The following is a 27,569-nucleotide window of genomic DNA, read 5'->3' as shown; positions in this document are numbered from 1 at the left end:
TGTGCATGCGTGTGTGCATGTGTGCATGCGTGTGCACACAGTGGTCAGGTGAAGTGGAGGCAGAACTGGGAACGGTGGGCATTTTTGGGATATCTGGCCACATGACAGTTGCCTATGAAAATCCCCACAGGTGTGAACACACGTATGGTTCGCTCTCAAGTGCATGGCCATGCCCACGTCCAGGACGCAGGCTGCGTGGGCTGTGGGGCCCCCGGCAGCAGGGTTTACCTGAGCCTCCACCAGCCAGCGGGAGATGGAGGTTTTCCCATCATAGCCCGGCCTGAACTGCAAGGTCACGGAGCGGGGGCCGATGTTGGAAATGCCCAGGTTGGTGGGGGCCCCTGGGAGTTCTGGAAAACAGGGTGGGAGAAGAGATCCGTTGAGGACAAGGTCCTTCCACATAGACTCGGCCTCTGGGTGGGGGGCTATGTCACTCTTCTACAAGTTTGGTGGGAGGAGCTGGGCTGAGGCTTCCACCCTCCGAGTCAGTCTTCTTCCTGCACCCACAGCTTTCTGTGTCCAGACCAGGGGGCTGAGGGGCAGGCTCGGGGGCTGGGAGGGCCTCCCAGGGCCACAGGGAGGTTGGAACAGGGCACAGGGGCTGGGCATGCAAGGGCTTCCCAAAGGAATCTTCCTCTCCGTCCACACACATAGCTCCTTTCAGCCCTCCCAAACCCAATCATGGCTGAGGAAGACCAGAAGGAGAGCTGGGTCGGGGAGGGAGCCCCTAATTTCTGACCAGGAACCTTGGGATTCAGGATGAACAGAAAGAGTATAGATTCTGGAAGTCAGACTGTCTTGAGCTGGAATCTAACCCCGTTGCTTCCATGCTGTGTGTCTTTGGGCAAGTCACCTAACCCTTCTGTACCACAGTGTCCTCCTCAGTCAAATGGTGATGGTAATATCGCTGACCTCAGGGTCGTCGTGAAGACTAGCTGAATTGATGTAGATCTAGCACTTAGCTTCAGGCACAAATATGGGTTGGTGTTATTATCAGTTGTGGTTGACTGAGTCAGCTCGGGTGTCTCGGCAGCAGAGTGGGGGGCGCAGATCGAGGGATTCTGGCTGGGTCCCATAAGCATAGACTTACAGACCCAGCCAGGACCATGTGGTTATCTAATCCACCTCCTATAGATACAGATGGGGAAACTGAGGCACAGAGGGGCCATTTGACTTGCCTGAGGTCACAGAGCTTGGCAGAAGCAGGGCTGAGAGTAGATCTCAGCTTGCTCTTTATACCAGGTTTAAGATGATTGCCACCTTATTTTACCCTTTCCCAACCAACACTTCCACCGGCTGGAATCCCATTTGGACTTTCTGGGAGATAGTGAGAATTCTTCCCCTGAATCAGAGATACTATTGCTCGATGCAGAACCTGGTGTGGCATGGAGGTGGATGAGACGGGGGGGGGGTCCTCTGGGGGACTCTGCTTTTCTGAGAGCCATGGGAGGAAGCAGCAGTGGGTCCACTGAGCCTCCATCCAGAGACCTGGGATCATGAGACGTAAGCCTGCTCTGGGGGAAGCTCAAGGGACCATGGACCCAAGGCAGGGGAGAGCTCGGGGGGGGAAGAAAGCCAGTATTCCTGAGAAAAAGGGAAGCCCCTTGGTCAGGAGGAAGACCACAAGAGGCCAGGAGTCTTGCCCTGCGAGTGGGCACCCACCTGGAGGCACCCCGGAGGAGATGGTTGACGCAGACACCTGGCCCTGGCCCTTGGCGGTCATGGCAGCCACCTCGATGGTGTAGGTGGTGAGCGCAGTGAGGCCCGTGACGCGGTATTCCAGGGTCACGTTGGGCAGGTAGTGGGTCACGCGGGTGTTGGTTCGGTTATACTCCTCCCAGGAGATCCGGTACCCTGGGGAGAGGCCCCAGTTGTGAGTGAGCTTAGCTGTGACCAAACGCTGGCTTTGGCTCTTCTGCTCTGCTTCTCCCTTTTTCACTAGTCTGGGTTGGGAGCAATGGGGCCGAGGGAGCTGGGAACCTCGTGCCTGTGGCCCCAGGTATAACTTAGGTGGGATGCCCCTAAGGCATGGGTTGGGTGGGGACTGTAGGAGGGAGCAAGTCATTATGGTGGGTGCTTGAGGCCTGCGGTGGAGGACCTGGGACATGCTACAGAGCAGAGGGGCCGAGAACCTCCTCTGAGTACGTTCTAAGAAAGAGTGGCTTGCTGGGAGGCTTTGGATGAACATCAGTCAACAGGATGGACTGGACGACCCTGTCTCGCCCCTGGGCTCAGGAACGCCCACCTGTCACCCTTACCTGTGAGGATGCCATTCTTCTCTCCTGGCTCTTGCCAGCTGACCTTCAGCGAGGTGTCCAGAATTTCACTGAAGCTCAGGTGTCCCACAGGACCAGGCACTGTACCCCAAAAGGGTCCCCACCCCACCCAATGCATGTTAGAGCCAGAGAGAGACCACTGTCTGCAAGACAGCCCGCAGTGCTCCAGGGGCACCCCACGATGGGAGACAAAGCTGGGATCGCCCCGTATGTGGAGCGCTCAGTCTGGCTCTTGGGTGGGTGGGTGGTAAGGGGGGCAGGGACACAGGGCCTGGGTGGTGCCTACCGTCCTCATGGGTGCGCACCAGCTGGGGGGTGCTTCGAGGCCCATCGCCGGGAGTGGTGAAGCACAGCACAGAGGTGAAGTACTCGGTGAACTTCTTCAGGCCAGACATGAAGCCCACGTGGATGCTGTCTTGAAAGTTGGGCCGGGCAGTCACCATGGTAACCTCCTCTTCCTGCTCCGGCTCCCAGGCAATCAGCTGGGGAGAGGCCAGCAATTCAGGCAGGGCAGCAAGAATGTTCCAGAAGAGGCCGAGCGCTCTCCCACAGTCTGGGCTAACGGACAGACAGTGTCTAGGAGCCCAGCTCCCTAGGGTCCCTCCTCCTAGGAAAGGGATGGCTGCGCGGACGCCCCCAAGCCACGAACGTCCGTCCTTCTGCGCGTTCCCTTTGGTGTGCTGGCTGTTCAGTGAGCAACTTACTGAGAGCGAGGCACCGGGCTGAGTGCGCTCCACGAGGGGGTCTCTCACCAGGGAGGTTTTCTACCAAGATCGGCTGCATAATTTGCAGGTTCAGTGCAAAATGAAAATGGAGGGTCCCCTTGTTAAAAAGTTTTTAAGAAATGCAAGGTGGCGGCAGCTGAGCATTGAACGGAACGGGGTGGTGGTGGTGGTGGTGGTGGTGGTGGTGGTGGTCGTGGTCGGGGGGTCCCTCTGAGCGCGGAGCCCGCCCTGTGTGTTACAGATGAGGACCCAGGCTCAGAGAGGCTCCTACAGATTTCTCCGTCTGGGCTGGGCAGGGTCTCCCTTGGAGTCTCCCCATAGAGCTGCCACTCCCGCTAGTTCTTTCAACTTGTTCCAAGCCGGGATTTCAGTCTGAGACCCGACCTGGAGGCAGGGTGTCGGCGAGAAGAGCCCATCTGGAAACGCAGCAGGGCTTTCCTGTCTGACTTCCGCTCTGCACCTGTAACCCACGCCCTTCCTGCCTCCCCTTCCTTCTCTCCTTGCCTCTTGATCTGTCACCTCACACTCCTGCATTCTGGGCCCTTCATCTGTCCCCGACAATGACAGCTGGTCTCAGAGACTTCCTCGTTCATTTGAAGTTGATTAACTAGCAATTAATGGTGAAAAGCAACACTTGATGAGTTTTAATAAGCACGGGTATTTATAGATATAAAACAATACCATGCTGATGTCTCCTGATTAACTCGCCCCTATAACAATGCTTCATCTTCTCCTTTTCGGGGCTGTGTGTTTATAAAGGATGTTTGGAGATTTAATTGGTATTGTGAAAAGATAGCCTATAGCAAGTTAATTAGACACTAATTAGACCCTAAAAATACTAATCAGAAATACTAAGTGGCATTTAATAAGTATGTTAAATATTCTCCTTATTTTGGTTATCTTGTTTCAGAGCAATTAAATTGCCGAACTTCTTTGGAAGAGATTAAGAAACAAGTTTAATGTTTTAATTTAATTTAATTAATGTAAATTTGAATTAATTACACCAATAGAATTAATTGTGTGGTGTGTTCCCCAGCAAGTGCAAAATCTAGGTAAAATATTATTTTTTTGGGTTTAGGCCAATTATAATCACTACCACTATTGTAGGAATAAAGGACAAAGAATATCTTTACAGGTGCCTTAAAAGAATATCACTGGCAATTGGCTTCAAAAATGACCCAGAAGTGCACAGGGTTGTGTGGTTTTCTGAATAACGACTTCGTCTTATGGCTCCAAGCTCAAGATGGCAGCAGGACTGAGGTGGCTTCAAAATATTTACTCTGGGATGTCAGCCACTGTCATTCTCTAACTGTGTCTAAAGAGGAGGAGGCTTAGGGTTCAGAGGTTTCTCCCCCAGGCCAGGAAGACTACAGACTTGCCTTTTGCACCTTCCGTTCCCTGAAAGGAGGTGGGCTCTGGGCAGGCCTGGAATAGAATCTGTGCTCGAGTGAGTGCACCCCAGGGCTACTGTCTGATGTGCTCGTACTCTGCGTCGGGCACTGGGGTGAGCCCGTTGCTGAGCAGTCCCACTGCATGATCATAGCGAGGACTGGATGCGGGCATCACTGCCCTATGCTGTTGCAGGAAGAGAACTGAGGATCACAAAAGTTGAGGCCTGGTTGGTGCACATGGGCCTGCCAGGGGCTGGCTTCAGATCTGTGGACCCCCCGCTGCCCCCGCAGATCCTGGATGAAGGCCTCTGCCTCCCGAGGTACACACTGCTGCTAGGTGAGTGTCGGAGTTTCTCTCTGCTGTCTGCATGCCTGCTCTTGCTAGCCAGGCTATCAGGACTTTAGTCTTGGAGTCTAAGCAGACTGGGCTGTTCCGAGCATGGCTGGGGGATGCGGGTGCCTGTGGGCTTGGGGAGCAGCACCAGATCGAGGTTCCTGGGCCAGGCAACTCTGCTTTGGAGAGCAGAGGAGAGGAAGAAGAACAGAACCCAGCTCTGCTCCTTGCTGTGTGACCCTGGGAAAGTCACTCAGCCTCTCTGAGCCTCAGGCTATTATAGGGGACAGTGATAGCTACCTTGCTGGCTGCCAGGAGGAGGGATGAAGTGATGTGCCTTTTGCTTCTGGTGGAGGCAGTGTGTTATGGGGATGAGAGGGTGGGGGGTATACACAGCCTGCTAGCTGCTGGAGTTAACAAAAAAGTAGAGGAAATTCTCTTTCCTTCTCCTTTTGTCTTTCCCTCTCCCTGTCTATCTCTTTGCATGTGTATGGATTCACATAGAACATTCTGGAAGGATATGCAGGACATTAACAACAGTGGTTACCAGGAGTGGGGAGAGTTTGGGGGTTGGGTGGGTGGGACAGAACCAGGCAGATAAGGAACTGGAGTGGGATGATTTCTGCTACACGCTTATCTTTTTACTTTCATTGGTTTTTGAATCATGTAAATACATTTCCTGTTTAAAAAATTAAATTAAAAGAATTTAAAAATAATGGAAGGATTTGGCAGTAGTAGGAAAATTATATATACATTTATCCGTCGATCCAGCAATCTCCTTTCTACGAATCTATTCTAGAGTGAAATGTGAAAAATATGAAAATATATACGCACAAAGCTATTCACTGCAGAAATGTTTATTATAGTAAAAGGCTGGAAACAACCCAAATGTCATCGCTGGGGAGCTGACTGACCAAACTATGGGAAAGCCACATAATGGAGTCCAGTATAGATGTCAAAAAGGGAACCGGGAATCTCTATATTCCTACAGAGTGATCCCCAGAATATAATGCAAATAAAGAAGCAAAATGGAGAGGTGCGCCTGGGTGGCTCAGTGGGTTAAGCGTCTGCCTTCGGCTCAGGTCATGATCCCAGGGTCCCGGGATCGAGCCCCGCATCGGGCTCCCTGCTCGGCGGGGAGCCTGCTTCTCCCTCTCCCCCTCCCCCTGCTTGTGTTCCTGCTCTCACTGTCTCTCTCTCTGTCAAATAAATAAATAAAATTAAAAAAAAGAAGCAGCAGCAGCAAGATGGAGAAAGTGGATAGAGTGGGCTGTCATTTATGGAAGAAGCGGACGACACACATTTATATATGTTTGCATTTGCTTGAAATGAAAGGAAAAACCAAAGCAAGCAGACAAAAAGAAATCAAACCTATGGGGGAGGGAAAGGACCAGAATTCAGGCTGATTTTCTATGAATTTACTTTGTATGTTTAACTTTGGAACCATGTAAATATGTTCCATAATTACAGAACAAAATTAAATTAAAAAATCAATCCCTAAAAATCAAAACCAAAATGAAACAAATGCACCTAATGGTGTATTGAGCTGTAGCAAACTTACACAGAGAGAAACTATTTCAAGAGACTTTGCAGCCCAGCCAGGGGGAGGACATCCGCAGCAGGGATACACCCTAGGAACGGAGAGCACTGTAAATAACCTGACACGATCTTCGGTCGTCACCGTCACCGTGATGGGATGACTGTTCTGAAACTGTTGTGGGTGTTTTTGGGATAAAGGAAGCAGGTAATTACGTTGGTGTTGTAGGAACTGGATTTTCAGTGTGGAGAAAAGAGAGACAAAAGACCAATAAGAAGGTTAAAGAGCTTATAGCCCTGCAATTGAGTTGGAAGTATCTGGATGTGTCTTATCTGAAAAGAAGGAGGAGAAGCAGGAGAAGCATTTCTGAGCTGTCCATTAACAGAGCCTAGAAACGGCCTCCAGTGCTGGTATAAGGAGCACCCCCGGTGCCTAGATTGTGGTGTCTAATTATCATTTCCGACCAAAAAGAACAAGATTCCCTAAAGACACGGCTGATCCCGGGGACGGCACAGGAAATGGACACAGCTTGGACCATCCTGTCAGACTACAAGGAAGCTATCGGCCTACCGGGGCCCCGTCAAAAGGACTCAGCAACCAAAGAGGCCAACGATGGGTCAATCTGGCATCAACATGGATAATAACAGCCATGGGTTGAAACATACCAGATGAGGTAAAGATCCTCGAGTACATAATAATATACCAAGAATAAAACAAAAAGATGCCCCCCCTCCCCCATCCAAACTCATCTGTCACTTTAGAAGATGCTAAGGAATGACATTCATTACTCTGAAAATTGGTGAGTGATGGAAACGGACTGAGTTTTGGCCACGCTTTTCCTAGACAAAATGAACCTTTAGGTAACCAAAGAGTTGGTAAGGGGGAAATTCTTTTTATTGGAAAACGTTTCTGCTAATACACCAAGGAGAAATTATAATATTTGACTGTCCCCATTTTGCAACCCTATTGAAATAATAGATCACACAGGGTGGTCAATGGTCACCACACGATAGTAAGAGAGACAGCCAGGCTTTATGCTCTCTGATGTAAATGCACAGCACCATCTAGGAAATAATATTTGGGAAAAAACCACGAAATCATCAAACCTGAATCTGATCAAGCCTCTAGTTCTAAGTTCCAATTTACTGCGAACACAGCATTCAGAGGCATGTGTTAAATGACCCCACAGAGAGGCAATCAGCAAAATCCAGGCTGTGGAAAATTCTATAGGGCAAATGATTAAGTTTCTTGACTCAATAAATTACAAGAAAGAGAGAGAGAGAAAGGAGGGAGGCAGGGAGGGAGGGAGAGAGAGAGAGAGAGAGAGAGAGAGAGAGAGAATCTATAAATCAGCTGAGACCTAAAAAATACCCAACCAATTGCAGTCGTGTGGACTTCATTGGGATCCCGAAGCAAATAAAGCAACTAGTCAAAGAAATGTGAGTGCTGACTGCATATCTGATGACATCAAGGGGACTGTTGATATTTTTAGGCACGATGATGACAGTGTGGGTACTGTGGTTGTGTCTGAAACAGAGGCTTTATAATACTTCTTGGCAGAAGTATTTATGGATGAAATGATACGATGGCCTGGGATTTGCTCAACAATATTCGAGGGCAGAGTCAGAGGGTCGGGGAATGAAACACATTTGGCCATGAGCTGGTAATTGCGGAAGCTGGGATACATTAGGTCTTCTAAAGTTATTATTGTTTTCCCTCTACTTTGGTAGATGTTTGAAAATTTTTAACAATTCCAAGGGGGTGGGGGGTCCATTCTCATTGGAGGAACGCAAAGACCATGCACTGGTGTTTTCTCCCTGTGATGCGGAAGCCCAAAGCAGCAAGAAACAAAATCCCTGCTTGAATCCCTTTGTACTTGGGAAAAAAAAAAAACCAAGGCATAGTTATTATTTTACAGTTAAATCACAGGACACATTTTCTCTTTTTAGTTTTATCTATTTACCTATTTATTTATTTAGAGAGAGAGAGAGAAAGAGTGCATGAGCAGGGGGAGGGACAGAGGAGGGGAAGAGAGAGAATCCTTTAAGCAGACTCCCTGCTGAGCCCAAGACGCTGAGGTCATGACCTGAGCCAAAATCAAGAGTAGGACCCTTAACCGACTGAGCCACCCAGGCGCCCCATGCATTTTCTTTTTAATGCAAGAGAAGGTGTAGGCTCTGAAGTTTGAATCTGAGCTTTGCAGGTACTCTGACTTTGAACAAGTTACTTGCCTCTCGTGCCTCAGTTTTCTCCTCTGTGAAATGGGGTGAGGACAAAAGACTTCCTTCTTCTGAGAGAAGAACGTGAGTCAAGCCTCAGCCTCCTGCCAGGCTTGCACAGAGTGCCCTGCCGAGTGTGGAAGTGCCCTCCTGCGCTCATCATGTCTGGGCAGTTCATCCCGCGGAGGTTTGCGGGGCAGCCATGGTGCTGGGCGCCAAGCAGACCTGGCAGTCAGGCGGACTTCTGCAGCCTCCTCCTGCTCTGTCTGGGTCCTCGCCCTGACGGTCCTGGCCACTTGGCCTGCCAGGAGCCGTCTGCCTTAGAAGTCTGCAGCCCAGCCCCATCCCCCCCACCCCCAATTTGTGGAAGAAAACTCAGAATTGATGGCAAGAAGCTAATTGTTCCCAGCTCAGCTCCTCTGCTTCTCAGAGCTACGCAAGCCTCCCCTTCCCTCCCCTGCCTCGCCCCAGAGTCCCAATTAGGAGGCTTTTCTGGCCAGTGAGCTGCAGCCCCCTGCCCCAGGACAGCCCCGCTCGGCCTGGTGCCCTGCCTTCCTGGGGGTGAGAGGACTGTGGCGGGGCCATACCCAGCTCCAGACCATCCCACCTTTTTTTTGCAACACCAGCAGAAAATTCTCCTGGTGGTTTCATCTCAGTCCCTTTCTGCCCAGGCCTCTCCCCCCGCCACTCGCAGGAATAACGGCTAAGGCTGCAAGTCCTAGAAATCATCTTGCTCGTCCCGCACGTGCACACATGGAACAGAGCAAGTGCAGGAGCCTCCCGGAAGTGTCGGCGGTCATCACAAGGTCACCAGAACGCTGGGCTCAAAGCCAGAGCTTGTGGTGTTTCTCCTTCACGGCCTGCTTCCCCGGGGGGCACACCCCTCAAATGCACTGCTTGCCCTCCCACATCTGGAGGGGGCCGACTGCATCCTCCCACCTGCCCCAAGCTGCACACCCCACACGCTGTGCAATCTGTCTTCTGTTCTCTTAGGGGAGCTTGGCAGGGTGCTCCCTGTGGGGTGAGAGCAGAGACCCAGACGTGGGAGCAAGGTCTGGGATCTCAGAGGGGATTGGCTGGGAAGGCCTGACTTGCAGCACGGTTACAATGATAGATTTACCGCCGCTGCTGCCCGTTACCAATACCCTGCAGCTGAACGACACCTGCTACTATTATTGCTACACTAGTTGTCATGGACTGACCTGCGTACCACCCCCGCAACTCACATGTTGAAGTCCTAGCCCCCAGGGCCTCAGGATGTGACTGTATTTGGAAAGAGCGTCTTTAAAGAGGCAGTGAAGTTAAAATGAGGTCAGTAAGGTGGGCCGTAGTCCTGGCATGCTTATAAGAGGAGATCGGGACGCACGCAGAGGAGGGACCACGCGTGGGCACGGGGAGAAGGGGGCACCTGCGCACCAAGGATGGAGGCCTCGGAGGGAACCAGCCCTGCCCAAACCTGGATCTCAGACTGCCAGCCTCTGGGAGTGGGAGGAAATAGATTTTTGTTGTTGGAGCTGCCCAGACGGTGGCACCTGGTTAGGGCCGCCTGATCGGGCGAACGCATCCCTACTATGGCTCCGATGGCTCTCAGAGCACTGACGTGCGTATCACTGTGCTCAACGAGTTACGAATATTCTCTCATTTGGTCCTCACGCAACCCTAAGGAATCGGCATTATTATCACCCTCACTCGCAAATGAGGGAGTGGGAGTTGAGTCCGGTTTTCCGGCAGCTAGAACGGTACATACAGGAGGGCTCAATCAGCATTTATCGAAGGGGCAAGGCTCAGACAGACTGTAGGACATGTCCAGGGAGCCAGCGAGGGGCAGAACCAGAGCCAGGATTCGAACCCACATCTGTCAGGGTCCCAGTCCCGTGCCCTTAACCACACTCTCTGTGGGGTCAAGGGCAGCCCACAGACAATGTGTGCCTCTAAAAGAGCCACAGCTTGGCAGGAAGAAGTGGGTTCTGGATTTTTCTGAGGCCACGGCTATGCCCAGGTGTTCCTGAGCCTGAAACAAACCTGGTTTTGCTTATAACCCAGTCTCTCCGAGAAGTTGCTCTGCACTGGGTCACAGGCTGGGCAGTGTCCAGACCACCCCCCCTCCGCTCCCCCCCCCGCCCCAGCCTAGAGGGGTCCTGCCTGCATGCCTTTCACCTTGATCACGTGTCCTCTGCTTGGCTTGAACCAATGATTTCCCCTCTCCTCAGCCTGCGACCTCCCGCAGAGAATCCCCAGCCTTTCTCTTGGGGCACGGTGAGCCTCACGTACCTTGTAGCCCTGGTTGATGCCATTGATGAACTGGGGGCTGGGGGCATTCCAGGTGAAGCGGATGGTCGTGGAGTTGGTGGCCTCCGCATGCACATTGCCAGGAGGGACAGTGGGGACTGGAGGAGAGCAGAGGGAAGCGGTGAGGGGGGCGGTGCAGGGAGCCAAGTCGGTCTCGCCCAGTTAAGTAGAGAAAACAACAGGCATGGGGCCGGCAGCCCCTGCTTTGCCCCACCCCCTCCCCCCTTTGCTTTGTGGACTTGAGGCACCCTCTTTCTCTTGATCAGTTTGGGTTTAATGACACTTGCCTGACCCATTTCACAGGGCACCCATAAACAGAAGCGGTGGATAGGAACGTGCTTGGGGGAGGTTGTTATGTACAATCCTGGATGCGAGCCGTCTCATGATCCAGTAACACGGACTCCAAAGAAGGTCCCTGTACCCCTGAAGCCTCTGCCTTCATCATGCTCCCCCCCACAACTCCTCTGCCCCTCGGCACCCTCCCGCCCTATGGGGTAGCCAGGCACAGTGGGCAATAGCTCAGGACTGGGGGAAACAGGTGCAGACCGACAGGTGCGGGCCGGGGAGGGAGAGAGAGAAGCACCAACTCCTCCACGGTCACGATGCCCACCCACCTCCCTGCAGTGTCCACTCGGTGACTTTGCTACTGTAGACACCCAGCCCGGCACTGTTGTAGGCGGCCACCTCGATCTCATAGTTGGTCCAGATGATGAGGTCCTCCAGCAACAGGTTGTTGATGTCAGCATCCGTGATGTTCTTAAACTGGTACCCGACGGGCAGCCCAGCCAGGCAGTACCTGAGGGGAGGAAGGCAGGACGTGGCCCAGGAAACCACGTGTGATGGTGCCAATGTTCCATACCCGTGCCGTCCAATATGGCAGCTGTGCGCACGCATGGCCGCTGAGCACTTGAAATGTGGTCGGTGCAGCTGGGAACGTGTACTTCTGATTACTTTAAATTAAATAACCACAGGTCTAGAGGATGTGTCTGTTCTTTTTGATGGAGCTGGACATTGGAGAGATTGGCTAACCATGGACACTAAGAGTTTCTGGGCAGATCACACTGGCCTCACCTTGGAGGGGTCATTGATGGAGAGCCACGTCCGAAGGTTGGGCCCGTTTTCTTTGTCCCTCCAAAGGAGTGGCTCCCTCTTTTGACAGTCACTCACTTAGGGGGAAAGAACAAACTTGAGCTACCTACTCTATCAATTTCTACCTTCCACTGGAAAAAGAACACGTGGTAATACAGAAGTGGGGTCTGTAAAGGCAAAATGTGGGGGGATGGATAGCTCATAGGTGAACCACAACACACACATTATTGGAAAATTAGAGGCCCCAGATTATTTTGATGTGTTACAAGACCCCATAGCAGTGGTTCTCAGAGACTTACCATGCATCAGAAATACCCAGGGGGCTTGTTGGAACCCAGGTTGCTGGGCCCACCCCAAAGCTTCCCATGATCAGGGGTAGGACTTGAGAGTTGGCATTCAAATTGAGGCCACTGTTGGTCTAGGGACCGCCGCTTGAGGGCCACTCCCCATTAGGGTTCACCACAAACCCATCACAAAATTAACGGATCATGGAGCAGTCAAGTCAACAATAACTCCTTCCAGATCTGGGCATACCAGTGCTGGGAGAGCGCACACATACAGGAAAGAGACGTGCATTTTGCAGCCAGCCAGAATTCAGAATACTGATGGAAGCTCAGTAACTTTAGTCTTATGCTAATTTGAATTTGCGACACCAAATTAGTAGCACTTAATAACTCAGTTTGAGGTTACCGGTGAAGTACCCTTGGTCAAGCACAGACATGAAAGTCTCCCTAACTGGGCTTCATTTTGCAATAAGGACCAACAAAAGGAGGTCCACTGTTTGACCCTCCTTGGCCAAGTAGGTGGCTTCAGATGGAGTGTTCCTAGTTTCCCAGATGGTTGGCCCCTTGGATAGTTACCTGTCTCCCTGTGCCCTATTCTGTGGAGCCCTGACATGTGGCCGACCTGCCGATCCACACAGCCTTGATGACATTACCCTGTACCTCCTCTCTCAAGCCTTCGTGTTGTTTTCCAAGACTCTGCCTTCCGGAAGTTCCTCTATACGTCTAACCTGAGTCCTTCCTACCAGGGCAAAGTCATTTCTTGTTGCCTGGTCCTTGTGAGATGGAGAAGTACCTGCCATGACTTGGCTGTTTTCCGATCCACTCCCAACCCTTCCCTTGGGTGGGGGCTGCCCCTCCTTTCCCCGGGGAGGCAGGGGGTGCTTACCTGATGATGTAGCCCTTGAGAAGGCCATTCTGGTGGCTCTCGGGAGGCGGCTGCCACTGGATCATGATGGACTGATTGGTCCGGCCGCTGGCGATGACATTCTGCGGGGGGGCTGTGGGGGGCTCCTCGGGGAGGGAGACCCTGGATATGAAAACATCAAGCGTGGGTGGGCCTTTCCACTCTTAGTCTTGAGGGCAAATACAGGAATTTGATGGGATACGAGGAGGCTGCTCTGTTCCTGGATGACTCTGCACAGTTGCTGTGTGCTTTTGGGCAAGTCGCTTAACCTCTCTGAGCTTGTTCTTTTATCTTTTAAAGGAGTATAATAAAGCTCTACTTGCTGCTTTCTAAGACTGGTTGAGGCTCAAGGAACACCATGTACGGATGAATCCTTTTACAACACTGCAAAGCCCCAGATGTGTGTGTTGTCTGTGCTGTTGAGGGACATGGGCCTCAGTTTCCCGGATGTCAGAGAAGCTGCTGTGGGGGCTGATGATGTCCTAACTCCTCAGGTAGTTCAGAAGCAGGAGTGTTCAACAGTCCCTCCAAAGGAGTGGCTCTCTCTTTTGACAGTCACTTCCCACCTGCAGGCTGGTGGTGCTCTGTGACAAGGCTTCCTTTTCTGCCCAGCTGAGCCCCAGGCTGTGGGCAGGGCAGCCCAGGTGGGGCTGAGGAGGCACGTGGGGGGGGGCCCATCCCCCGCTTCCGGAAGCGAGCGTCACTGCATTTCTTTCTCTGGCATTGCTAGGGGACGCAGTGTTCCATTGCGGTGTATTGTTCGCCTAACTGACATGCATCCATTAAAAACAGAAGTTAATTATTTTTGATGGATGTCTCTCCCTTTCAGTTTATTTTTATGTTTTTGCTTTCTGACGGATAGCTTTCCAAAATGTACTGCACACTCCCATGTCTTTGTAAAGCCTGCGAGCGAGGGTGATTTAACCTTTTTCTTCATGACTCAAGGCTATTAGTGTGAAGATTCATCAGGAAAGATGAATCGGGCCTTGAAGTGAAGCCCAAAGACCTGGAGAAGGTGGAGGGTGGTTTTCGCAGCACTTGGAGGATTTCTGTTGTTGGGATTTTGTAGTTCTGGAGGGCTGGGGCTGCATCCACTTTGTTCCCCGTACCCCTCATGGTCTACACACAGCCCGGCACATAGTAGGTGTTCAACAAACGGCGAGGGAATAAATCCTCCTGTAGTTGCCCTCCCTGCCAGGCTGTTACCTGCCACCTCGCTTTCCGGTTAGGGTGTCACGACCCCTGTGGCATTCCCCCTCGTGAGAGCCACATAGACTTAAGCTCACTGGAACTGTGGCAGAACCAAATAATCGATTTAAGCCAGAGGTCTGCGTATACACACCTAAGAGACTCTTTTAAAGAGCCAAGTACATTCTTGGTTTCTTTGTAAAAATATCAGTTGACTATATATGTGAGTGTTTATTTCTGGGCTCTCTATTCTGTTCCATTGGTCTAAGTGTCTAAATTGACTTTAGTGTCCAGAAAATAGATCTTAAATGTTCTCCCCACAAAAAAGAAATGGTAATTTTGTGATGGGATACGGGGGTTAGCCAATATTATGGTGGTAATCCTACTATACTCTTTTAAGTGTATCAGATCGACGCACTGTCCACCTTAAACTCACACCATGTTATGAGTTAACTGTATCTCAAGATAAATCTGAAAGAATTAAAAAGAAACATAAAAAAGGAAAGGTGAGCACACAGCTTGGGGGCATGGGATTTGTATCGCTGTCATTCTGACCTTTCATCCTATAGGCTTGAGGTGGCCCAGAATCGCCTCCTACATAAGTGGGTCTTACCGGGTGGTGTTTGAAAATGGATGACTCTCTGTTTTCACTTACTTTTCAACATTTTGTAAAAGCTCTGTGGAAAGCTTAGTGGACCCTGACATCATGCAAGTCACTGGGTACAGAGAACTGTGTGGGTCCCGTGGCCCCTTACACCTCACGTCCACATGACCATAACGGTGCCCATGAGGAGGGAGAGCGGAAATGAGGTAAGTCTGAACTTGCCCAGCTCCCAGTGAGAGGGACCACTAACTCCGGTGGGTGCTTATCCCACACCAGGCACTGCTTACGGCACCTCCCGTGTCGCCCCCTGTCATCCTTACAGCGTCCCTGTGAGGCAGGCGGGAGTGATGCTGCCCCATTCTACAGATGCAGACACCAAAGCCCACAGGCCCCACGCTGCCACATGGGACTTGGCTGGAGGTCCCCTCAGCCCCTCCCTCCGATGGAGTCACCCACACCCCTTCTGGAAGAACACCTGCTCCCCTCACCTCTCCGTGTCCTTGCTGAACTGTCCCTTCCCCACGTCGTTGACTGCACAAAGGCGGAACTGGTAGGAGCGCGCAGGCACCAAGCCCTTGACCATCACCGAGGTAGCCTCAGGGTCCACACTGGCCAGGAGCACGGTCCAGGGCGCATCTACGAGGACAGAGGGTGGAGGCAGAGGTGGGCATCCCCGGAGGCCACGCTCCTTACCCCCATTCCAGCAGGGGCCCAGCGCCGTTGGGGCCAGCAGAGGAGAGCCTCCCCCACTCGGTCCAGTAGAGGCTGGTCACATCATTTTTCTGGGTCCCCCTGGCCCACTGTTCCGAGGGGGTTGGAGTGTCCTGGCGAAGGAAGCAAGGGCTCAGGGGAACTGAGAAGCACACGTCTTTTCTAGGTTTTATTTTTTTCCCCCTCAAATTGATAGGCTCCGGGGAAACTGTATTTAAAACACCATTTAAAGGAGGCCTGCTAATTTTGGAGTTCACAGCTTGGGGTCTCAGAGGATAAAAAGCAAAAAAGTTGCCACCACCTGGGAGGCTCTGGAGTGGCAGGCCCTGCGTCCCGCCCCTCACACGCCTGATCGTGTGCAACTGTTACAACGACCGGGGAGGCAAATGCCAACGCTCCTTTTGCAGAGAAGTGGGGGCTTCCAGAAGGTTTACTCCAAGGCACGGGACTGGGAAGCGGGGGGAGCCAGAGCTGGGGCCCTGGGCCGACTCCCTGAGTCTGCGCTCCCAGCTGGCCGGGGCGGGGAGGCTTACTGTTCTCTGACATCTCCAGCACATAGCGGAGCAGGGGGCTGTTGCCGTCGAAGGGCTTGGCCCACGTCAGGTTGATGGCCCGCCTCTCCGCGGTGCTGAGGGTCGCCACGGGGTGCTCGGGGGCGTGAGGCAGCTGCCTGGAGGAGAGAGATGTGGTGGGGCCACCTGTGAGGCCTGGAGTCAGGGGACACACAGGCGCCCAGAGCTCAGCCTGAACGGCACGATACCTCGTGCTCTGCCGTACAGCCAGCTACCTGGAGGCTCTTCCTCTCTGGGTTGGCGGCCCCCCTGTCCAAAGCCATACCCAGACTCCGCTGCTCTTGACAGAGGGCCTGAGCTGGGGGCGGGGGGGGGAAGGCCTTGGAGGAGGCTTGAGTATGTTCCCAGAGGGGAGTGGACCCAGGTCACATGTGGCCCGGGCATCCACCAACATAAGCCTCCCGTTGCGGCCTAGGCCCCCCTTTGTGGGGGGGGGCTGCCCTTACCTGACACGCAGGTGGGCACTGCGAGAGTCATTGCCTCCGGCGGACAGCACCCGGCAGGTGTACGTGCCGATGTCCCCCGACCATGTCTGCGAGATGTGCAGGGAGCCGTTCTTGTCGAGTCGGATGCGGGGGTTGCTCTCGGTGCCCAGGGAGGCCCCATCCTTCTCCCAGACGTACCTAAGGGTAAGAAGCAGCAGTCGGTAAAGAGAGATCGGGAAGTAGGGGGGCTGCTGGGGCTCAGCCTGGGGCTGTCTGCAGGAGAGCTCCAAAGGCTGCAGGGCACTCCCCAGGAGACGCGGGCCCCCAGGGCCGGTCCTGGGCAGGAGCACGGTGGGGAGGGGAGCACCCACGCAGCCTGCAGCCCCCTGTTGCTGTCGCAGGGTGCTCTGTCCTGGAGGGGTTAGCCCACGAAGCCATTATACCTCCAGCTCAGGTCTCGGTCAGAGCCCTGTCTCCTTTGGCCAGAAGCCACTGCCAAGCAGCCAGCACGAAAGAGCCGGCAAAAGGTAATCTTCCGAAGAGGTTAAAAGATTACAGCTGGAAAAAGAATTAAAGTTTCCACACAGACTACATTTTGGAATTAGTTTTATGAGGGGAATCATTAGATCAATGCATCACTGTGACAAATTGACTTTAGTGTCCAAAAAAATCACTTTAGCTTCGGTCAGTCGGTACAAAGGGGGACTTGAGAAATTACACATATGCCCATGCCTGACAATAAGAACTATCTCCTCTGGAATGATCCTGGAGGAAATACAACTATTACCGTCATCCCATGTAACAGGGGTTGCCAGCTCTAGGGGGCACGCCATGCTGATGCCCGCCCCCCTGGCAAGGTTGGCCAGGGCACTGGGAGCCAGGGCAGGAAGCAGGAGGGGGGCTGAGCGGCTTTGCACATGACCTGTCACTCACTCAGCTGGGGACTGTGTGGCCTGAGCCACGAGGCGTGAGAACTATCTGTGTTAGAGAATCTATGACTGCTAGGGAGGATGAGCCTGTAATATTTTTAAGTTAAAAAAAGAATCAGAAAATTGCAATTACAAATAGGAAAAAAAAATGCAGAGCAAGAAAACTGAAAAGCTTTCCCATCATGGGTAACATGATGGGAAGGGAGCATCTCCCTTCCAGACTTTTCTCTCCTGCCCCAAGGGGCACGGTACCACAGTGCCGCTGTGTTCTGGATTCAGATTCCCTGGTCAAATGTTAAACTTGGCCACTTACCAGCTTTGTGATCCTGGGTATGTTTATTTAGCCTCCCTATGCCTTTGCTTCCTCATCTGTCCTGCGAGGAAAAATAATACCACCCACCTTCTAGGGCGGCTATAAGGATGGTGTGAGTTCATATAAAACGCTTCCGGTAGTAAGGGATCAATAGAAGTTAGTCCTCATTATGTATTTCGACTCTCAGAGCACATGAAGGTAAACAACAGCTAGCTAGCTAGCCATCCGTCCTGATTTTAAAGCTGCTTTTCCCACCCAACAGAGTATCATAAACTCTTTATAATGTGACACTTCCACACCCTGGTTTTTATCGGCCGCACGCTGCGTCACATACAGTCACTCTGCAACTATTCCCGCCATGTTGGGCGGCCGGGGTAGCTCCTTGTTTTCTGATATTATAGTTAATGCTGTGAGGAACATCCTTGCAGCGTATTTTCATACATTCTAAATCATTGCCTCAAGGATAAATTCTCAGCAGTGAAATTGCTGAGTTAAATTTTAAGGCTTTTTATATACATTTACAAATTGTCAGAAGTAATCACCTTCAATTCATCTCCATAGCTAGGGAAGAATCATCCTTGCCAGCGCTGATGGTATGCGTAGAATTTTACTTAAAAGCAAACGGGGGCGCCTGGGTGGCTCAGATGGTTAAGCGTCTGCCTTCGGCTCAGGTCATGATCCCGGGGTCCTGGGATTGAGTCCCGCATCGGGCTCCCTGCTAGGCGGGGAGCCTGCTTCTCCCTCTGCCTCTGCCTCTGTCTCTCTCTCTCTCTCTCTCTCTCTCTCTCTCTGACTCTCATGAATAAATAAATAAAACATTAAAAAAAAAAAAAAAGCAAACGGAAGGGCAGAGAGTAATTCCTGCTTAAGAAACAGCCTAAGGCAAGCAGACATTCTTTGCCCCAGGATGTGGTGTTTTAGGAAGGGTGTATCACCACCTGTAAAGTATTTGCGCCCAAACAACTAAGGCCAAATCTAATCAGCCAGTTCCTTGAATCTAACTAGAAATTCAAGGGATAGAAGAACAAGTGTACTGCACCGTGAAAGAGTAGCTGGCCAAACCCAGAATGTGGGGTCTTCCAGAGTAGGGGTCAGCAAAGTGTGGCCCCCTGCCTGTTTGTGTAAATAAAGTTTTATTGGAACACAGACATGCAGACTTAGAAAGCTGTTACAAAAGCTATCTAGCCCTCAAAGCCTAAAATATTTACTCTCTGTCCCTTTATAAAAAAAAGTTAGCTGGACCTTTGTCCTGTAAAACCTGGTTTCTCCAACTAATTAACCGCATGAAAACAAAGCAGCAATGAAACCAAAAATAAGAAGGAGGGGGAGGGACTGTGTAGAACTAAGGAGACACCAACCAAATGCCACGTGTGGACCTTGTTTGGGCCCTGAGTTAAACCAACCAACCTTTAAAAAGACACCTCTCAGACAATCAGAGATGTTGTAATATGGTATTAGCAGACATCAAGGGATGGTTCATTGTGTTCCATGTGACAGGGACATGGTTATGTTTAAAGAAAAGTCCTTTTAATTAAGAAATGCACATTGACATATTTAAAGGTAAAATGACATGCTTGAGATTTGCTTTTAAAATACTGCAGTAAAAAAAAGTGTCTGTTTGTGGGGGGGCAGCGGGGAATATATAGGAGGAACCAGGTGAGCCAAAGGCTGACATTCACTGAGGCCAAGAGATGGGTACAAAACCAAAGATACAAATGCAGTGATCTGAAGGGGCACCTGCACCCCAATGTTTATAGCAGCAATGTCCTCAGTAGCCAAACTGTGGAAAGAGCCCAGATGTCCAACGACAGATGAATGGATAAAGAAAATGTGGTGTATACATACACAATGGAATGTTACTCAGCCATCAAAAAATGAAGTCTTGCCATTTGCAACGATGTGTATGGAACTAGAGGGTATTATGCTAAGCAAAATAAGTCAGAGAAAGACAATTATCATATGATTTCACTCATACGTGGAACTCAAGAAATCAAACAGAGGATCATAGGGGAAGGGAAGGAAAAATAAAACAAGATGAAGTCAGAGAGGGAGACAAACCGTAAGAGACTCTTAATCATAGGAAACACACTGAGGGTTGCTGGAGGGGAGGAACATGGGGGATGGGGTAACTGGGTGCATTAAGGAAAGCACGTGATGTAATGAGCACTGGGTGTTATATAAGACTGATGAATCACTGACCTCCACCCCTGAAACTAATAATACACTATAGGTTAGTTCATTGAATTTAAATAAAAATTAAAAAAAAGAGAGATGGGTATGTAAGGCTTGATGATCTGGGTCTCTCTACTCTGGGCTATGTTTGAAAATTTCCACGTAGAAAGTTATTAAAAAAAAAGAAAGAAAGAAACAACTCATGAGTCCATTTAATTCAGGGTAGAAATTTTCCAAAATCATCTGTAATTATATAGCTGGCTATTAAACAATTTTGATGAGCAATTTTCAGGCCTCCTTTCAACTTTAAATAATGTTAGATAGTCCTCAGGAAATCAAAGAAGTGCAAAACTATTTAGTTACAAGGACACTCATCATGATGTTTCTTTCTTTTTTTTTTTTTGAAGTAGGCTCCACGCCCAGCATGGAGTCCAACACGGGGCTTGAACCCATGACCCTGAGATCAAGACCCGAGCTGAGATCAAGAGTCAGATGCCCAAATGAGCCACCCAGGCAGCCTGTGATGTTTCTTAATATTAGCAAAAAATTGAGAAACCATCCAAATATCCAGCATCAGAGAATTGGTAACAGAAATTATGTTACATCCACACAATGGATGAGTGAATAATCATATAATTAAGTTTATACAAGAATATTTATTGACAGGGGAAGAGATCCACAATGGGTTCTTAAAGGAAAAAGCAGACAAAGAAACTGTGTTTCTAGGTTTTTTATAAATGACACTCTAATATTATTATCTCTAATTGAGAGAAACAGATAAACCTACTTTTCTCTCTTTCTCTCCCTTCCCATTTTTGGGGGCTTATCTCTATTTTCAATATTTCCCTCTTAAAAAGGATATCTATTAGTTGTATAATAAAGAAAGCCAATGGAAATATCGATTAGTGTTAAGTGGCCACAAGTGGATTGCTCAGAGTGTGTCCAGATCTGGGCTCAAATCCAAACAGAAGAGTTTCTCCTAAGGCAGCTCTGGAAGCTTTCTGGGCAGGCAACCTGCACCTGCTCAGGCCATGACCCCTGGACCTGGCTTGATTTTTGAGGATGGCACAGAGCACAGAATTAAGTGGCCAACACTTTAATCTGACTGGGTTGTTTGGGGCGCCTGGGTGGCTCAGTTGATTGGGCGACTGCCTTCGGCTCGGGTCATGGTCCTGGAGTCCCGGGATCGAGTCCCGCACCGGGCTCCCTGCTCAGCGGGGAGTCTGCTTCTCCCTCTGACCCTCTTCCCTCTCGTGCTCTCTCTCTCTCAAATGGATAAATAAAATCTTAAAAAAAAAAAATCTGACTGGGTTGTTTGTTGGGTCCCTTCTAGCCTGTCTGGTCAGGGAACCCCTGGTCTGTTCCCTAAAATTCCAAGAGTTCTCAAGTCCAAGGAAGGGGTGGGAGATATGCGGGTGGCTTTGGCCACGGACTGACAATTTTGGGGCCTGAGGGACCAATTCTGTTCTCTCTCCCCATCGAGTAAAGATTGCCCTAGATGGGGAGTGCCATTCTAAGGCGAGGACCCCTCAGTGAACTGGAATAGGGTTTTCCCATCTGTGGGTCCCTAGGGGTCCTTGGGAGGTGGGGCTGCAGCTATATTGCAAGAGGTCCCTGAATCCCTTTGCTCATTAAGAATTGTCTAGAGAATGAATAAAACGTGCAAGTATTTTCCGAATGCTAGCTGGATAATATTTTAATAAATAAAACACCAACTTATTTTAAAGTGTTGCTGAATTAATATAGCTTTTTATTATTATGAAGTTTTTCAATTAATAGGTGCTAAAATTATAGCTACCACTTAGGTGTGGGTCTGCAACCCACAGCGATATTCTCTGGTGGTAGGGGGATAGGCGGGGTTTTCTTGGAGAACATTTTTATAGTTGATATATTTTTTTTTTACAAAATTTAATAATCCCAGGAATAAGCATATTCTATTTCTTGTGTTGACAGTATTTTAATGACATCTATGTGGTTTCAAGGCTCCTGCTTGCATTTATGCTGGCACCACATGATGACTGTCCTGACGGGTCAATGTTTAATGTTCAAGGAGGTGTTTCTGAAACTGGGGGCCTGCAATGGATTCTCGGAGAATGGGTGTGGGTCTAAAAGTCTAACTAGTCATCTTTATGCCAACCCTGGCTTCCCACGGGGGAACCCATTCGGTGTGGCAGCATAGACTGTCATGTGCCCAATGGCCACCAGATGGCGCCCCAGGCTACAGCTGCCTCCGGAGCAGTGGGGGCCCAGCCTCCCAAGTGGCATCAGCGCCCGGCCCCTTCCAGCCTCGAAGCCAGTTGCTCTGGCAGTGATATTGGCCATAAAACACAGAAGCAACATGGAGGGAATATTTGTTTCTAAGGAAGCAGTTGCATTTTTTTTTTTTACTCAGCATCCCGGAGTTCAAGGGAGAGCCCCGAAGGGACAATTTTCTCCCGGTCTTAGTCCCAGAAGCCTTTCCTGGGGTGGGTCCAGGAGTCCGCAGCCCAAGCTTGGGAGGGGTTCTGGCTTTTACACCCTTCTTGGCTGCTTCTGACCTGTCCCCAGTGGCTTCCCCAGGGGGACCTGGTTCCCTTCAAGCGAAGCAGCTCCCAAGGTCCCAGCTCCCAGGGGTGGTGGTGGGGTGGCCCCATTTTGGGGCACTTTCCTCTCACACGTGTCTCCTGCCTTGGCCTATCTCTGCTCCCACGCCTGTTTACTCAGACCCGTCTGCTGTCCACTCGGTGGGTAGAGGGTCTAGGATCTGGGTCGAAGATTGCGCTAGAGGGGGGTCCTATGTCACAGCAAGAGCACCTCAGAGTCTCCACATGTCACCAACCAAAATGCCTCTTTCTTCTCCCCCACTCCCTCCTGCATCCCTCCCTCCTCTGTTTTTCCATATCGACCCCCCCCCCCCAACTCGGCCCAAATAAGTTCAAGCTAGCTCAGCCCTGCACTAGCTTTACAGGTGGTCCCCCCAAGGCCGTGGCCTGGCCCCACAGTGACACTTACCTCCTTGGTGTCAACACTTGCCCAGCTATCCCTAAAGCTGCCCTCCCCTTTTGCCTCTGTGGGGCCACAGCAGAGGGAGTACCTGACGGTCACTCGGGGGTCGTGGGTCACTCCGCACACCATGGAGGCCTGGGTACCCTTGATGACACTCTGGTCCTGGGGAGGCTTGGTGATGCGGGTCCGGGCTGAAAGACAGCAGGGAAACAGGGTGGTGAGAAGGGGAGTAGATGCAGAGGAACAGGTGAGATGCAGGTGTGTGCAAAAGGCATCTTCAGGTGACCCAGGCCCGCGTGGCTGAATTCTATGGGCAGGTGAAGGCAGACCCAGCATGTGGATGGCTCTACCACGGCGGGTGACCCAGAATGCTAACAAGAACAATGTGCCTCTGTGGTACTCGCATTCTTGGAAGCCACGTTCAGAGTGGGGACTCATTTAATCTTCCCCCGGAAACCCTTGGGAGGGATGAAGAAATGGAAATCAGAGGATGACCAGCACAAGAGTGGTCCAGCCAGGGCAAAAACAGGATCGTCTGATTCCCCGTCTGCTGCATCACATGCCAGCCCACCGGCGCTCAGCCTCCACGGGGGGCCCACGGGCGTGTCTATCTTGGGTGCGGAGCCCAAGTGGTGCAATCTAACGAAGCAAGGGGCTTGAGAAGTTTCCTGAAAGCTGGGCTCAGCACCCTAGCATCCAGGGTCAAGTCTGGCTGGTAGCCTGTCAGTTGTGCCCGTCGGCTGAAGTATTATCCACGGCTGCTTTTTTGATGAAAGAGACAAGTCAGTCGAGGAGTTGGGACCGAGGCTGTCTAGCCCTCAAAGCCAAAAATAGTTACTATCTGGGCCTCCACGTGGCACCGTCTGCAGAACCCTGGCCTTCCCGCGGCCCTGCTCCTCTGGATTCATTTGGCCCTGTCCTTCTTACAAGAGGCGCCCTGGTGAGACAGCTGTGCCGATGAGGAGGCGCTGGTGGTGAGAGCCTGTGCTCAGCACACACGCATGCACGGACGTGTGAAGTGTTCCCACTCTGCACACTCACCCCACACGACCAGGTCAGCCGAGGCTTCGTCGACCCCCCGAGAGTTGGTGGCCAAGCAGGTGTAGGTCCCGGCATCGGAGATGTGCGTGGGGCTGATGAGCAGGCTGCCCGACTCCAGCAGCGTGAAGCGAGGCAGCTGGACAGAGCCACTGGCCAGGACGCGCTCCCCTGAAGGTGACACGGGGCGCGCTCGGGGTGGGCTCAGGCCGCGGCGCGCAGCCCCCCGCTCTCCGAGACCTCGCGTCTCCCGTCCCCGGGCGGCTCTGGGCCGGCGCTCTCAGGAGGGCCCCAGCTTTAGAAATGCCGGGAGGGCCAGGCCGGGGTCAGGGCTGAGACCCAGCTAGGCTTCTGACACGGGGACGGGCACAAGGGCACGCGGTCACAGAGCCCAGGTCTCCTGGCGTCTCTCCCCCCACCGTGCCGTCTGCCCTTCACCGGAGAAGGCCAGGGACTGTCTCCTGATGCAGCCAGGCACGACTCTTGGAGACAGCTGGTCCGGGGGGGGGGGGGGGGGGGGGGAGGGGGCAGACAGCTCTGACAAGGTGGTGACGGGCATCCTGCCGCAGGATGCTTCTGGAGAGTCACCTTCAGGAGAGCAGAAGAAAGTGACAGAGCGGGGGTGGGAGGGACGGGGATGGGGGCGGGGGCAGCATTCCCTTTGCGGTGGGACCTGGGGAGGCCTGGTGCCTGGGGCTGTGGTGCGGGGCTGTGCCCCGGGTAGGAGCCCCAGAGTGCAGGGTTTGGTCATTGTATCTGTTTTATTCTATTTCTTTTCTTTTTTTTTTTTTTTTTAAAGATTTTGTTTATTGGAGGGGAGCGCACAGAGGGAGAGGGAGAAGCAGGCTCCCCACTGAGCACACAGCTGGACCCAGGGCTGGATCCCAGGACCCTAAGATCATGACCTGAGCCGAAGGCAGATGCTTAATCGACTGAGCCACCCAGGCGCCCCGATCATATCTATTTTAAAGAAAATCCCACCTGTCTGTCTGTCCATGTGCAAGCCTGTGGGTGTGTCTATCCGCACACATGGCCAGGAATACCAAACTAGTGAGTGGGGCAGGTGAGGGTGCTTGTGTCCGTATGTGTGCCTGGCTGTGCTTACACTCATTCCACAAATACTCATCGAGCCACGACCATGTGCCAGACCCTGTCCTAGGCCCAGGCAGACAGCAGCGGACAAAGCTGAAACCCCTGACGTCAGGGGGCGGTCAGGCAGTAGGCAGCATGAATAGGCAGGTAATCTTGTGTTTTAGGAGGTGGAGAAGTAAAGCGGTGGGGGGAGGGGGACGGGTCGTGGGGAGGCCTGTGTACATGGGGAGAGCAGGGAAGGCGAGTTTCGGAAACAGGAGTGGAGAGGGCACATGGGGTGGGACCGCTTCAGCTCTGCTGGTGCAAAGCCCTCTGGAGCCCTCTGTCGCCGGGGAGGACGGACGCCCCCTTCCCCCCCCCCCACCGCCTGCAGTCACGGCCACCACCACAACATGATCAAGCAGCTGTCATTCATCGGACTTCCCTGCTCTGTGGGCACAGTGCAGGCTCCTCACGCGCATGCTCCTGTTTTGTCCTCATGCCAGCCCGGGGTATGTGTACTACGGTCCTCAGTTTACAGATGGGGACCCTAAGGCTCAGAGTGAGTAAATAATTCACCTGAGGTCCACAGGTGTCAGAAGATGCAGAGCTGGGCCTTGAGCCCGGCAGGGTGGCATACGGTGCCTCCCGTGGTGTGAGATGGATGCCCTCCTGGAGTGTGCAGTGCACGACCTCCACAACCGTACACAGGGAACCAGACCTGGCTGGCTCCAGAACGGAGCTCTGAGGAGTGCCCTAGACGGTCACAGGGCCACACCCTCCAAAGGAGATCAGTCCCTTCTACCTTTCTGCCAAGTGATGGCCGGCCGTGGTGCCCCCGAAGTCTCGCAAGCCAGCACCACTGACATGCCGTCGATCACTGTGCTGTCCAAGGGGCCTCTGGTGATGTTGGGGGCAATGCCTGCAAAAGGAGACAGTGGAGTCTCTTGGCTACACCCTGGAGGAGCCCCCACAGCCAGAGGGCCAGGTCCTTGTCCTGCCCCTGCTACCCTGGCTGCTGTGGGTCCCACCACAGACAAGGATGGCAGGTGTCCTGATGGGGCCCCTGAGGGCTCCCTGTACCACCTGCCCTGTGGGAGGACCCAGGCTACACTCCTCCCCCAGCCTTGGTTCTTAGGCCTCCGTTTAGGGGAAACCGAGGACCCTGAGGGCAGCTCCCACCCTCCATGACAAGGTAAATGGGATCCGTCCTTCATCAAACATGACGTCGAGGCGTCGAGGCTCCAGGTTCTTAAGAGAAAAAGTGGCTATGGCCAATAGAAGAACATGACCCACTCTACACAAGCCTTGACCCTGGAGAGTCCACGGCCTGGCTGAGCTGTGGTTCTTCAAGGCTAAGTGCAGCCTTCTTGCTCTGGGCTTGCCTTCCCTAGCCCAGCCCTCAGGGAACCGTCTGGTCAGACGGGCATGGGGGCAGAGCTTAGGGAGGGACCAGCACCAGCTTCCCCAGCACTCATCAGAAGCAAGAAGCAAGATGGCAGCCCTTCTGCCCTGACTCTCGCCCTCTGCTCCGTGGCTGCCCTGTATGGGGACCTCTGTGGGTCTGGGTGATGAGCCTGGAGGGGCTCAAGGAGGCCCATGACCATATGTCCCGCCTTTGGCGGCCGAGACAGGGAGCCCAGCATCGCTCTGCACGCACCCACAGCCTGGCTGTCTATGGTGTGACCACTCACAGAGCATTTCGAGCTCATGCAACTCCATGAAGAAGGCAGAAGAACTATTACATAACCACAAAAAGAGACTCCAGGAGGGCAAAAAGTCTGAAGTGGGGACTGAGATTCAAGTTCTGGCTCCCTTTGGAGAAGTAAGCAAGTCTTCTCCGCTGGGACGTTGGGACGGGGTGGCTTCAGCCCTGCCCAGGAAGCCAGGGACAGCTCGGATGACAGAGCAGGGCCTGGGGTCTCACAGCTGCTTCTCTCAAAGAGCCAGTGAAGTCGCCCTTGGCTCAGAGTTCTGGAGCGCCAGACAGGGGCTGTGAAAGCCGGGGACAGCCACCCCGGTTGCCCAGGGACGGACTTCTGGCATATCCTCTCCCTGCAAAATGCAGCATCTTTTCTCAAGAGGCTGCTGGTTTGGAGGAAAGCGGTGTCCTGGGTGGGAGGGACACAGGGGCAGGGCAGGGCCAGCTTACTGGTGACGGCCAGGTAGGTGGAGGTCTGCACCTCGCCGGCCGCGTTGCGGGCAAAGCACTGGAACATGCCGGTGTCGTCGGGAAGCAGCCCGCTGATCTGCAGGCCCCCGTCACCACGCTGCCTGAAGCGGCTCAGCCTCTCCACCTCCACCACGGCCGCGTCCTTGTACCAGCTGATGGAGGGCGGTGGTACGCCTGGGGGGACAGACGTGGGCCCACAGTCAGCCCACCTCCTGGCTCCCTCCCTCCCGCTTCTGAGCCTGGAAGTCGGTGAGGGGTGTGTGTGGGGGTCCCAGTGTGTCTTGGTTTCTAGAACCTTCTCAGAGGTGCCAGTTAATGGTCTTGGAAGAGGTGAAAGATA

At 52.4% G+C, this 27,569-nt stretch overlaps 1 protein-coding gene across 2 annotated transcripts in view; it reads right to left on the bottom strand.

The window, feature by feature from the left end:
* Positions 1-27,569, bottom strand: part of SDK2 (sidekick cell adhesion molecule 2) — a 255,584-nt gene that overhangs the window by 50,988 nt on the left and 177,027 nt on the right. For both annotated transcript variants that reach the window (XM_073883174.1, XM_073883175.1), the window contains exons 9-22: positions 27,209-27,403; positions 25,862-25,978; positions 23,989-24,156; positions 23,036-23,138; positions 16,570-16,746; positions 16,085-16,221; positions 15,329-15,476; positions 13,031-13,171; positions 11,386-11,567; positions 10,754-10,869; positions 2,563-2,758; positions 2,259-2,357; positions 1,663-1,854; positions 229-350 (exon numbers count right to left, since the gene is read on the bottom strand). In XM_073883174.1, the coding sequence (XP_073739275.1) occupies positions 229-350; positions 1,663-1,854; positions 2,259-2,357; positions 2,563-2,758; positions 10,754-10,869; positions 11,386-11,567; positions 13,031-13,171; positions 15,329-15,476; positions 16,085-16,221; positions 16,570-16,746; positions 23,036-23,138; positions 23,989-24,156; positions 25,862-25,978; positions 27,209-27,403 (2,093 nt within the window). The remainder of the gene's footprint in view (positions 1-228; positions 351-1,662; positions 1,855-2,258; positions 2,358-2,562; positions 2,759-10,753; positions 10,870-11,385; positions 11,568-13,030; positions 13,172-15,328; positions 15,477-16,084; positions 16,222-16,569; positions 16,747-23,035; positions 23,139-23,988; positions 24,157-25,861; positions 25,979-27,208; positions 27,404-27,569) is intronic.

This window comes from Callorhinus ursinus, unplaced genomic scaffold (assembly GCF_003265705.2).
Source record: "Callorhinus ursinus isolate GAN/ISIS: 27379988/994484 unplaced genomic scaffold, GSC_fseal_2.0 scaffold50, whole genome shotgun sequence".
Lineage (NCBI taxonomy): Eukaryota > Metazoa > Chordata > Mammalia > Carnivora > Otariidae > Callorhinus > Callorhinus ursinus.
Note: the sequence above shows the minus strand (reverse complement) of the source record. Positions and strands in the feature narration are given on the sequence as shown.